Here is an 11,993-nt window from a genome sequence, read left to right as displayed (position 1 = left end):
TAATTTACAGCTTGATGAGCCTTCCCAAAGTAAACATACCCATGTAAATATCACCAAGATGAAGAAATACAACATTAACAGTACCTAATCTGCCTATGATACTGAGTTTTTTAAAAACGTTCCATGAACCCACAAATTAGACATAATTATTACTGTTGTCTACAGTTAGTAGTTGTTCAGATTTACTCACGTTTGCTATTTTCTTTGCTCACCATTTCTTTTGACATATAGGCCTTCTTTCTAGGGTCATTTTCCTTCTTTCTAAAGTATATCTTTCAGAATTCCTTTACTGAAGAGCTCTTGATGGCAAACTTTCAGCTTTGTGGCCTAAAAATGTTGTAAATGCATCTTTACTCTTGAAATGTATTCTTGGTTTTGTTTTGTTTTTTTTGTAGCTCTAGGTAGACAGTTATTTTCTCACAGCACTCTGCAGATAATATTCCTTTGCCTCCAGCTTCCACTGTTGCAGATGGAAAGTCAGCTATTAGTATAAGTCATTTAGTAAATATTTTGCCTTTTCCTTCTCTGGGTGCTTTTGAAATAACTTTGTCTTTGTGTTTTGAAGTTTCACTACAATGTGTATAGGTTTGCATTTCTTTAAAATTATCCTGCTTGGGGCTTCCTGTATCTGGAAATTCAGCCATTATCTCTCTAGATTTTGCCTTTTCCCCATTGTCTCTATTATATCCTTCTGGATCTCCTGGTTGACATATCCAGAAAACTTTTATTCTGACATCCTGATCTCTTAACCTATTTTTTATACTTTATATCTATTTGCTTTTCCACGTTGCATTCTAAGTAATTTCCCACTCACTGATTTCTCTTCAGCTGTTTACTCTCTTGTTTAACTCATCTACTTTTTCTAATTTCAGTTTTTCTTTTTAATGTCTAAATGTTCTCTTTTGCTCTTTTTTTAAATGTCTAAACTTTCTCTTTTGCTCTTTTTTTTTTTTTTTTGAGACAGAGACTTGCTCTGTTGCCCAGGCTGGAGTGTAGTGGCATGATCTCAGCTCACTGCAACCTCCACCTCCCCAGTTCAAGTGATTCTCCTGCCTCAGCGTCCCAAGTAGTTGGGACTACAGGTGGCACCACCACACCCAGCTAATTTTTGTATTTTTAGTAGAGACGGGGGTTTCTCCATGTTGGCCAGGGTGGTCTCGAACTCCTGACCTCAAGTGATCCACCCACCTCAGCCTCCCAAACTGCTGGGATTACAGGCTTGAGCCACCATGCCCGGCCTTCTTTAGCTGTTTTTCAAAAAAAAAAAAAAAATTTCTGATCAGTTTTGATTGTGTCTGACTTCCTTATCATATCTTAAATACTTTTACTTTTTGCAAATACTACAAATACTTATTTTATATTCTGCATTTCATAATTCCAACATATAAAGTCTCTGTGAGTCTGATTTCATAGGTTTTTGATGTTGATTTTCATCCACGGTGGCTTGTTTTCCTGTATTTTGGTGATTTTAAAAAACTGTCAGCTCTGCCGGGCACGGTGGCTCACACCTGTAATCCCAGCACTTTGGGAAGCCAAGGCGGGCAGATCACGAGGTCAAGAGATCGAGACCATCCTGGCCAACATGGTGAAACCCCGTCCCTACTAAAAATACAAAAATTAGCTGGCATGGTGGTGTGTCTGTAGTCCCAGCTACTCGAGAGGCTGAGGCAGGAGAATCGCTTGAACCCTGGAGGCAGAAGTTGCTGTGAGCCGAGATCTCGCCACTGCACTCCAGCCTGGCGACAGAGCAAGACTCCGTCTCAAAACAAAACAAAACAAAACAAAACAAAAAACCTGTCAGCTCATATTTCTTGAAGCTTATCTCAGGGAATTATTTGTACCTGGATCTAAAATGCATTTCTCCAGAGAGCATTTGCCCTTGCTTCTGTCTGGTGTTAATAATACAAGCACACTTTAAACTACATATTCAATTTGGAGCTTTTTCATGCTATCTGAGCAGAGCTAATTCAAGCTCCAAACATGTATGATCATGACTTGTCATCTCTGCTCCCTAAAAATTATTTTACTTTTCCACCAGCTCAACCATACATTAAAAAATTATTTATAAAACTGTATTTTAGGCCGGGCACAATGGCTCACACCTGTAATCCCAGCACTTTGAGAGGCCAAGGTGGGCGGATCAGTTGAGGCCAAGAGTTCGCGACCAGCCTGGTCAACATGGCGAAATCCCTACTAAAAATAGAAAAATTAGCCGTGCATAGTGGTAAGCACCTGTAATCCCAGCTACTTGGGAGGCTGAAGCAGAAGAATTGCTTGAACCAGGGAGGCGGAGGTTGCAGTAAGCTGAGATTGCACCACTGCACTCCAGCCTAGGTGACAGAGCAAGACTATGTCTCTAAAAAATAAATAAATGCATACATAAAAATAAAACTATATTTTAGCCATTTGTAAGGTAGTTACATATGGAGGGGTTTTTCTGTATTTTTTTGCTTACTGATCCGTTTACTAAGGCTTCAGCATCATGTAGATCCAATGACTGAAGTTTATAATATATTAAATACATATCTATCATCTATTATATCTTATATTGGAAGAGCTTGAAAGGCACACTCCCTTTCGTTGGTCTAGAGTGTCTTGGCTCTTTTCAGACATTTATTGTGTCATACGTTTTAGAATTAGCTGTCAACACAAGCCATAAAGAACGAAATCACATACCTTGCAGCAACATGGCTGCAGCTGGAGGCCATTATCCTAGGCGAATTAATGCAGGAACAGAAAATCAAATACTGTACTTCTCACTTATAAGTGGGAACTAAACATTGGATACTCATGGACATGAAGATGGCAAAAATAGACACTGGGAATACTAGAAGGGGGGAAGGATTGAAAATCTAATTATTGGGTACTATTTTCACTACCAGGGTGAAGGGATCAATCGCACCCCAACCCCACCATCACTATATATACTCATGTAACAAAACTGTACATGTACCCTCTGAATCTAAAATAAATGTTAAAAATTTTTTTAATTAGCTGTCAAATTTTAAAAAAATAACTATAGGGTATTGACTAGCATTGTGTTACTATATACGTGTGCACACGCACAGTTTGGGAAGAACTGAATTATTTACAACTTTTAGTCTTCCCATCTGCACATTTCTCGCTAATATTCTTGTTTTTTTTTTCTAATTGACAAACATTTTTCCCCCATTACAGTTTCTAACTAGTTATTTGGTGATTACTAGTTCTTGTGAAACAGGTATGTTTTCATATCCTCCTTGTACAAATGGCTTAATAGTGCTTAAGGAGTTTATTGTCAAGACATGGAAGACTGGTAAAGACAAGCAAAATAGAATCATTTCTGCCCCTCAGCTTAGGCAACCCTTGAGGAGGAAATGCCAATTGCTCCCTTTAATGTTTGGAAAAAGAAATATGATTATTGTAGCTCTTAAGGCAGACAACTAAAAAATCTTGTTGAAATGGATTTCTTCTAGGAATTCAGGGCCTCTCTTCAGACTCTACAAGTCATATGCTCTATTAAAGCACAGTTTCCACGATAACTACTTGCTGGCATAAAGGCCATGAACAGTTCTTACTTTCTGGGGTCATTCTTCAAATTAACAACAAAGTCCACCCCATCCCTTACCCCTACCCCTAGGTATGATAATTTCATCTCCACGAAAACGTATTACTGCTAAACCCAAGGGGTTCAGCATGCCACTTTTCGGATCTGATGTCAATTTACAATCCTTCAAAGCTCAAAAGCTACTTTTTCCTTTTGTCAGCAAGACACTTCCACCCTCGTGTGTCTTGTACATACTGATAGTTAGGTCACAGCAAACATTCATTGAATTTTAACTGGGAGCACTTTGGATGGAAATCAAGAGACCTGGGATTAACTCTAAAACCCATGATAAATTATACCAAACGAATGAACAAGAAGCAAGCACTACGTGTTTTTCTCTTTGAGACAGTCTCACTGTTACCCAGGCAGGAGTGCAGTGGCGTGATCTCAACTCACTGCAACTTCTGCCTCTCAAGTTAAAGCGATGCTCCTGCCTCAGCCTCCCGAGTGGCTGGGAGTACAGACGCGCACCACCACGCGGGCCAATTTTTTTTTAATTTTTTGTACAGACGGGTTCTCCCTATGCCTATGCTGCCAAGGGTGGTCTCGAACTCCTGGGCTCAAGAGATTCTCCGGCCTCGGCCTCCCAAAGTGCTGAGATTACAGGCGTGGGCCTGTAAGCATATATATACATGCTCTTTTTTCCCGAGGACCTGGTCCCCGAAGCACCTATTTCCCTCAACAGTCTTTTAGAAAACGAGGCTCACAGACAAAACACAAACAGAAATAACTTTTTCGCTGGAGGATTATAACTGCAATAAAAGAGGAGATCCCAAAGCAACCTGAGACACTGCCTTGCCCTGATTGGAAAGGGGATTCCGGTGATTAGTGAAGGATGACTCCTGCATCCCTCGCGTGCGTCCGTATCCGAGAGCAGCCACTAGGTAACTGTAGAGGCCACTGCAATTAATCGGCTTGTACAGCCAGGAGCGGAAACCCGAGAGTCAGTTCAACCAAGGCCACCCGCGTGCGCCCGCGGAAAGCAGATGGCCTACTCTCTTCCGGCAGCGCACTGGTTTCCTGGGTTACCGGCCTCGGCGCTCCTCCCGCTTTCTTTTCCGGGAGGCGACAATCTGACGCTCTCAGCGCGTGACGCAGCACGCTTTGGTATAAATACAGACCGCGGGGCCTTAGCTTCCTCTCTGCTCTCGCGGACGTTTTGTAAAATGGCGCCGGTGAGTGAGCGATGTCTCGGTGGGAGTATTGTGCGGCAATTTAGTGATTTTTGCTGTAACGATTTTTACATCTGCCGAGTGGAGACGTCTCAGTCAAGATAAAGGGAGGGGAGTAGTGGAGTCTGGGTCAGAAACACAACCAAGACGCGAGGATCCTGAATTGTTTTTCGAGACTCCCTGGCAGCTGCCATGAGGTCTAGTGGAGTTGGAGCTGGGCCCGGAATTGGTTTAGGATGGGTGATTTTGGACACGTGGGAAAGAGGGAGGCACAACTGTAAGTGGGCTGGTGGTACTGCAGTCTGAGCCATTTCTCTACTGTCTCGCGCCTGATAATGCTTTTGCTACTCAGTACTGGGTAGGGGAAAGGTGGGTAATCGGGCCGGTCTGACGACCTTTGCCAGGCCAGAGGGAGCTCCGAGGGGCTCAGCTCCCGCGATGGCCGACATCACAAGTTTCTGAGAACTTTCAGTTGGGGAAGAAGTTTCTCGGTGAAGTAATTTTTAGAAAAGTATAAGTCTAGATTCCAGCAATGTGAAATAAACGTGCTTCAGATATTTTACTTAAGTCATTAGTAAGGGAACCAGTAAGATGTTAAAATGTTCCTAAGAATATCTGAAAAGCTAGATATATATGCGCAATTTACAAATAAAGTTAGGATAAAAATTGCTGGGCTAGCTACAAAACTGGGTAATGCCCAGCATGGCCATAAACCCTATAGGGTTATCTGTTCCATTAGACAGAAATTGTTTGTGTCTCCCAAATTAACTTCTGCGCCAACTGAGTAATTTTCTTTTGGCACATGTTACCGTGCTACCTGAGAACGCAAACTAAGGTGTAATACTTGGTAGCCACTTGGGTGAATCTAAATTGGAGGTTATAGTTCTGATAACTACTGATTTGTTTGTTCATATTACAGTGAGTGTACATGGTTGCTGGCCACGGTAACATTTTGCTTATGTAGCCATATTATATGGTCTTGGTATAAAAGGTTTGGATATGGAAAATTTAAGTTCCACGTTGTTGGTTTTTGGTTTTTTTTTTTTTTTTTTTTTTTGAGACAGAGTCTGTTGCCCAGAACGGAGTGTAGTGGCATGATCAGGCTCGCTGCAACCTCCGCCTCCCGGGTTCGAGCAATCCTCCCGACTCAGCCTCCTGAATAGCTAGGATTATAAGCATGCACCACCACACCTGGCTAATTTTTGTATTTTTACTAGAGATGGGGTTTCACCATGTTGGCCAGGCTGGCCTCGAACTCCTGACCTCAGTGATCCTCCTGCCTCAGCCTCCCAAAGTGCTGGGACCACACCTGGCCTTTATTTGCTTTTTTTTTTTTTTTTTTCTTTCTTTTTCTTTTTTTTTACCAAAGTCTCCTTCCCTTGTCTATAACAACTTAAGAATTGAATTTTCTAGACATAGGTGGGTGGAATCCTAGCTCTGGCACTTAACTGAGCTTGGGCTAGGTGGTGTACTAATCTATTCCCATCTGCAGTGGGGTGGCAGAAAAGCACGATAATTTAAAATTGATCATTGGTAGTATAGAAAACAATGAAAGTCCGTAACTTTTTGACAACTTGAACATATTAGGACTTGGTTAGAGGTTCAGATCAACCCCGGCGTGGGTAGTGGTGGTGTTTTTTAATTTAATGTTACATTTCTGTATATGTAACCTCACAGTACCTTGTACAGATTGCATTGGTACAAACTTTAAAATTGTTTATATAAATTGAATAAATTGTTTTATATAGCTACATAATTATTTCACATTTATGTAGCAGAAAGACAGGAAGCCCAAGAGGTCAACCTGGAGGTTTAATTTGGACCTTACTCATCCAGTAGAAGATGGAATTTTTGATTCTGGAAATTTTGTAAGTATCAGTCTACTCGGCTTATTTTTATAATCAGAGTTATTGATAATGGTTTAAATATATAGTATTTGATAATAACCTAAGCTCTATTCCTAGGGTACCTTCCCTAGTGAATATCTAGGGTTCTCTTCCCTAGTTTTGCATTTTTTCTGTTTTAAAATAGGAGCAATTTCTACGGGAGAAGGTTAAAGTCAATGGCAAAACTGGAAATCTCGGGAATGTTGTTCACATTGAACGCTTCAAGAATAAAATCACAGTTGTTTCTGAGAAACAGTTCTCTAAAAGGTTGGTACTTTCGCAAATTTTAATAAAATTATAGTAGTTTTGGAATATTTCATAGAATATGTAGTTATTACATGTATTCTGTTTATATGCAAGAATAAATATGAACTTACTAAAGGCCTACATAAGTGGGAAATTCGGTAAATGAGTGCCAATTGCTGAGTCTAGTTGTAAATGTAATTTATTGCTAGAATATGAGCCAGTTGTGTCCACGGTCCCTGTCCAGTAAATTATAGGCCCTGTAAATCCAAGTTGTATATAACCTTTAATGCTGAGTACTTTAGTATTTGAGTATGTTGCAAGAAACATGTCTAATGTATACATAGGATTGTCTCAAGTATTTATTCAGTAGAGGTCACCAAAGTCTTAACATCTTGCTGCCAGTTTTTATTTGTTGAATTTATTCACCAAATATTAAATACTACATGGGCAGCACAGGACTGGGTAACCCAACAGTGAACCAAGCAGGCAGTTTACCCACCACCAAGAAACTTCTAGTGGAGAAGAGAGAGTGAAATGGAATTAATCAAGCAGTGATAAGTGCTGTAAGGGCATAAAGCTAGTTGCAGAGTTTTTGGGTACGTTGGTAAGTTGGTCAGGAAATGAAATGCAGAAGTGAGCCTTGCAGTTGTTACAGGCAGGATGAACCAGAAGCCTGGCAGATTAAAGTAATAGTAACAAAGCCAGTGTGTCTGGGGTATAGTGTTCTGGGAGGAATGCATGAGATTGGAGGGTGTCTGGGGAGCAGATCTTGAAAGCCATGGGATGTGTAATGGGAAGCAATTGTTTATTGTGGCTGAAAAAGACTAGGGTGATACATCTGGTGGAAACTGAAGATGTAAGAGCTAATTTCAGTGAGAGACGATGATGGCTTGGACTAAAGTGGTTGCAGTACATGTTAACTGAGATTATAATCACTAAGGATTCAGAGATAAAAATGTAGTAGCTGTCCTCAAGGATCTTACAGATAATCAGATAATTACTGTAAAATACAACTCTAGTTACATTAGATGTAGAGAGAGCCCAAGAATTTTCAGAGAAGTTGAGACTTAATGAGCATAGTATGGATTTAACCCTATTATTAATAGGTTGCCTCTTGAGCCGGGGTGGGATTGGGAGTTAGGGGGCTTAATAGTGGTGAAGGAGGTGTTAATGTTTTCACATATATATACACAGATAATATATTTGAAGAGTGAAATCATATTGCTTAAATAATTTGGCTGTGGCAGTATGACAAGAGAATGCTACCCTGACAATCTTGCACAATGTATAGTGTGGCAGTATGACAAGAGGATGCTACCCTAACAGTCTTACACAATACATCCTGTGAATGGAAGGATGAAATATTTTGGAGGAAGCTAGGTACAGAAAAGATGAATATGATGATGTATACTTTTTGTATAATAAACCTTTACATAGTAGGAATTGTATTTCTTAATGAAATTTATGTTTTTATTTTAAAGGTATTTGAAATACCTTACCAAGAAATACCTTAAGAAGAACAATCTTCGTGATTGGCTTCGAGTGGTTGCATCTGACAAGGAGACCTACGAACTTCGTTACTTCCAGATTAGTCAAGATGAAGATGAATCAGAGTCGGAGGACTAGGCAAAGGCTCCCCTTACAGGGCTTTGCTTATTAATAAAATAAATGAAGTATATATGAGAAATACCAAGAAATTGGCTTTTAGTTTATCAGTGAATAAAAAATATTATACTCTTGAACTTTTGTCTCATTTTTTTGAGTATGCTGTTTATATGATTTTGATTTCCCTCTGATAACTATCAACAGTATTTAAATAGCCCATAGCTGGTATAATTTTTTCCCACGATTTCCAAAATGTTTTACGTACTCAGGTAAAAGTAGCGTTATATAGGAAATCTTTTTTTTAGACAGTCTCGTCTGTCACCTAGGCTGGAGTGCAGTGACTCAGCTTCCTAAATAGCTGGAATTACAGGTGTGAGCCACCATGCCCGGCTAATTTTTTATACTTTTAGTAGAGTAGGGTTTGGCCATGTTGGCCAGGCTGGTTTCGAACTCCTGACCTCAAGTGGTCTACCTACCTTGCCTTCCCAAAGTGCTGTGATTACAGCTGTGAGCCACCATGCCCGGCCAGGAAATCTTACTGTAGAACAATTTTTTATATAGCTGTATAAAATGTATATGATTGTCTTGACAGTCTCAAATACTGTTTTTAATAGTTTGTAAATGTAATCTCAAGTGGTTAGAACAGTTCTTACATATAAGTTGCTCTGTAGTTTGCTCTTCTAGTTAGCCCAAAGACTCTGGGTGTGAGGCCTACTGTAAACCAATATTAAACTGCTTATTAGAAAGCCCTAACCACCTGCTTTGTAGGCACCAGAAACTCAAAACCAAATCTCAACTCAGCTACTGAATCTACTGTGGTCCTTGTCTGAAAAATTAGTTCACTCGGTTGGAATCTTGTCTCAGAGCATCCTCATCTCTTTCTCAAAAGCCCCTACACCAACACCGGAATGTTGGTTGTCTATTAAAACTTATAAGTGGATGGACCCTTTCTCCCGAATAAACTGGCCTTTGAAAGCTCTAATCGAAATGGTTTGGCAGAATCCATACTGCAGGAGATTAGGGAAGACAAGAATGATGTGCCTTTTTGTACTGCTGAGCCTAATGGTGGTGCCACTACTTAAGGTACTTAGATGAGTCTTGATGCTAATAGAATTGTGTTGCCAAACATCTGGACAGTTACAACCTAATCTATGCATTAATTGGTTTGGGAATTGCTTGAAATGATTGTTTAATTCAGTGTTTTAATTCATTTTCCTAAAAATTTGAGTGCCCCCATCGTCTTTGTGCAATACCTCAGTGCAGCAACTCCTTGGTTCTTGGATGACTGAACTTCCTAACTTGGCTCTGCCCCATTGTTTCCATTTTTCATGTTTTTCACAAATAGTTAACCAGGTACCTACTACTGTGCACCGCTGCAGAGCATTGAGGATGTATGTGATGGTGAGTAAAAATACCCAGCCTGCTCTGCTGTGTTAGTATAATGACGGAAACTGATCAAATCACATGCGAACAAATGTACTGCTGCAAAAGGGAGGGCTTAATAAAAGGAATTTCGTCTGGGAAGGCAAATGAAGTTTGTGAGCACTTTGTAGAACAGGGAAGGTAGGCAGTATCTGGGAAGGGGAAAGTAGGGCGTTCCAGACAGAGGGAGGAGCACTTCTGAAGTTCTCAGGGCATTAGGAGTCTGGTTGGCCAGAGTACATTCTGGAATAGATGTGATCATGAGGATAATCTGGAAAAGTAGAAGCTAGCCAATGCAGGACTGAAGTCCATGTTTTTATCTTGAGGGCAGTGGGAGCTTGTAATGAAAGTAATGTGACCTGATGAGATATGCATTTTGAAAAAGATCAGACTGTATTGTGGAGAATGGATTTTTTGTTGTTTTGTTTTTTGAGACGGAGTCTCACTTCGTTGCCCAGGCTGGAGTGCAGTGGCATGATCACGGCTCACTGCAACCTCCACCTCCCAGGCTCAATTGATTCTCCTGCCTCAGTCTCCCGAGTAGCTGGGATTACAGGTGCCTACCCCACACCCGGCTAACTTTTGTATTTTTTTAGTAGAGATGGGATCTTACCATGTTGGCTAGGCTGGTCTTGAAATCCTGACCTCAAGTGATCCACCTGTCTCGGCCTCCCAAAGTGCTGGGATTACAGGTGTGAGCCACCGCACCAGACCTGTTTTCAGTATTTTACACGAATTGACTCATTTATCATCATAACATTCTTCTGAGATAAGTATTAATATCCACATTGGCAGCTAGGGAAACTGAGGAACATAGAGTTAAGTAATTCGTCCAAAGTGACACAGTTAGTAAGTTATGCAACCCAAGGTTGAGAAAGAGGTTAGCTTTGGGAAATTGGACAGGGACAATGCAAATTTTAAGGTTAAATTGCATTTAGGAAGTAATGAACAGTGAGGATGGGTGAAATTCCCTGACAGAAATGTCATGATCTGATATATTTTAGATTACAGTGAAGTATTTCATTAGTCTATGACAAGAAGGAATGAGAATGCAGAGAATCTCTTAATCAGACTATGCATTTTGAGAATGTGACTTCACAGTCGTGAAGCTGACTTTATTCTGAAGGGCTGAATATTCTGAAAGAGAGCAAATGAGAATCAAGTATTGGCAAACACCAATTGCTTCCTCCATTCTTTTCCTAGAGTGATCTTTCAAAAACACATCTGATATTCACATGTTTAAAATTCTTGAAAGCTAATTTAGCATTTAATATTTATTATGTGCCAGGGACTGGGTATATTATGTCAAGTAAGATATTCATGCCTTTAAGGTATTGGGAGGTTTGTTAAATAATAAAATTTATTGAGGGCTACTGCAGGCTAGGTACTGTTTTGGATACTGAAGTAAACAAAATGGAAACTCCTGCCTTCATGAAGATTACAATCCAGTGGAGGAAGACAGACAATAAAATAAATAAAGTGTATGTTACATGGTGGTAAATGCTATGAAGAAAAATAAAGGAAATAGGGAATGTAGGAAGGAAGGTGTTTTGCGTTTATAAGTAGAATGAGGGAGCATCCTCACTATTCCCCTCCTCACTTTACTGAGAAACGCTCATTTGAGTAAAGACCTAAAGGAGATACTGAATCTAACCAAGTAGACGTCTTGGGGAGAAGCATTTCAGGCATAGAGAATTGCAAGTGCAAAGGCCCGAAGGCACGAGCACCCCTGGTATAATCAAGGAACAACAAGGAGGCCTCTATGACCTGAGCTGAATGAATGGTGGAGGGTAGAGATTAGAGAAGTAAAAAGAGGTATACATGGGGTGTGGAGAATGGGATGATGGTATATGAGTTATCAATTACACTAAACTGTAGCAACTTGAAAGAAATATATCTCACAGTTCCTGAGGCTCAGGAATTGGAGCAGCTTATCTGCATAGCTCTGGTTCAGGGTTTCATGAGGTGGCAATCAAGCTGTGAGCCTGCACTGAAGTCATGGAAGAGTTAGCAAACTACTGCCTGTTTTTGTAAATAAGATTTTCTGGGAACACGTCAATTTTCATGTTGTGTATG

The 11,993-nt window shown here is 40.3% G+C and overlaps 1 protein-coding gene across 2 annotated transcripts; it reads left to right on the top strand.

Moving 5' to 3' along the window:
- The first annotated feature begins 4,664 nt into the window (after nucleotides 1–4,664).
- Nucleotides 4,665–8,632, top strand: RPL22L1 (ribosomal protein L22 like 1). Of its 2 annotated transcripts, none has more exons than XM_002814275.5 (4): nucleotides 4,665–4,761; nucleotides 6,534–6,626; nucleotides 6,790–6,911; nucleotides 8,372–8,632. In XM_002814275.5, the coding sequence occupies exons 1-4, from the start codon at nucleotides 4,753–4,755 to the stop codon at nucleotides 8,514–8,516; spliced, it is 369 nt and encodes a 122-aa protein (XP_002814321.2). In that variant the 5' UTR covers nucleotides 4,665–4,752; the 3' UTR covers nucleotides 8,517–8,632. The 2 variants fall into 2 exon arrangements, with proteins under 2 accessions (XP_002814321.2, XP_009237812.1); XM_009239537.4 differs by having other exon boundaries at nucleotides 4,676–4,761; nucleotides 6,537–6,626.
- The last annotated feature ends 3,361 nt before the right edge of the window (nucleotides 8,633–11,993 follow it).

The sequence above is a fragment of the Pongo abelii genome, chromosome 2, assembly GCF_028885655.2.
Source record: "Pongo abelii isolate AG06213 chromosome 2, NHGRI_mPonAbe1-v2.0_pri, whole genome shotgun sequence".
Classification (NCBI taxonomy): Eukaryota; Metazoa; Chordata; class Mammalia; order Primates; family Hominidae; genus Pongo; species Pongo abelii.
This window is presented reverse-complemented; position numbering and strand designations above follow the sequence as displayed.

What these genes read in the sequence shown, in the direction of transcription:
- RPL22L1 (XM_002814275.5), top strand. An exon ending in TTTTTGATTCTGGAAATTTT is followed by an intron (nt 6,627 to 6,789) that starts GTAAGTATCAGT and finishes GTTTTAAAATAG; the next exon opens with GAGCAATTTCTACGGGAGAA. An exon ending in GAGAAACAGTTCTCTAAAAG is followed by an intron (nt 6,912 to 8,371) that starts GTTGGTACTTTC and finishes TTTATTTTAAAG; the next exon opens with GTATTTGAAATACCTTACCA.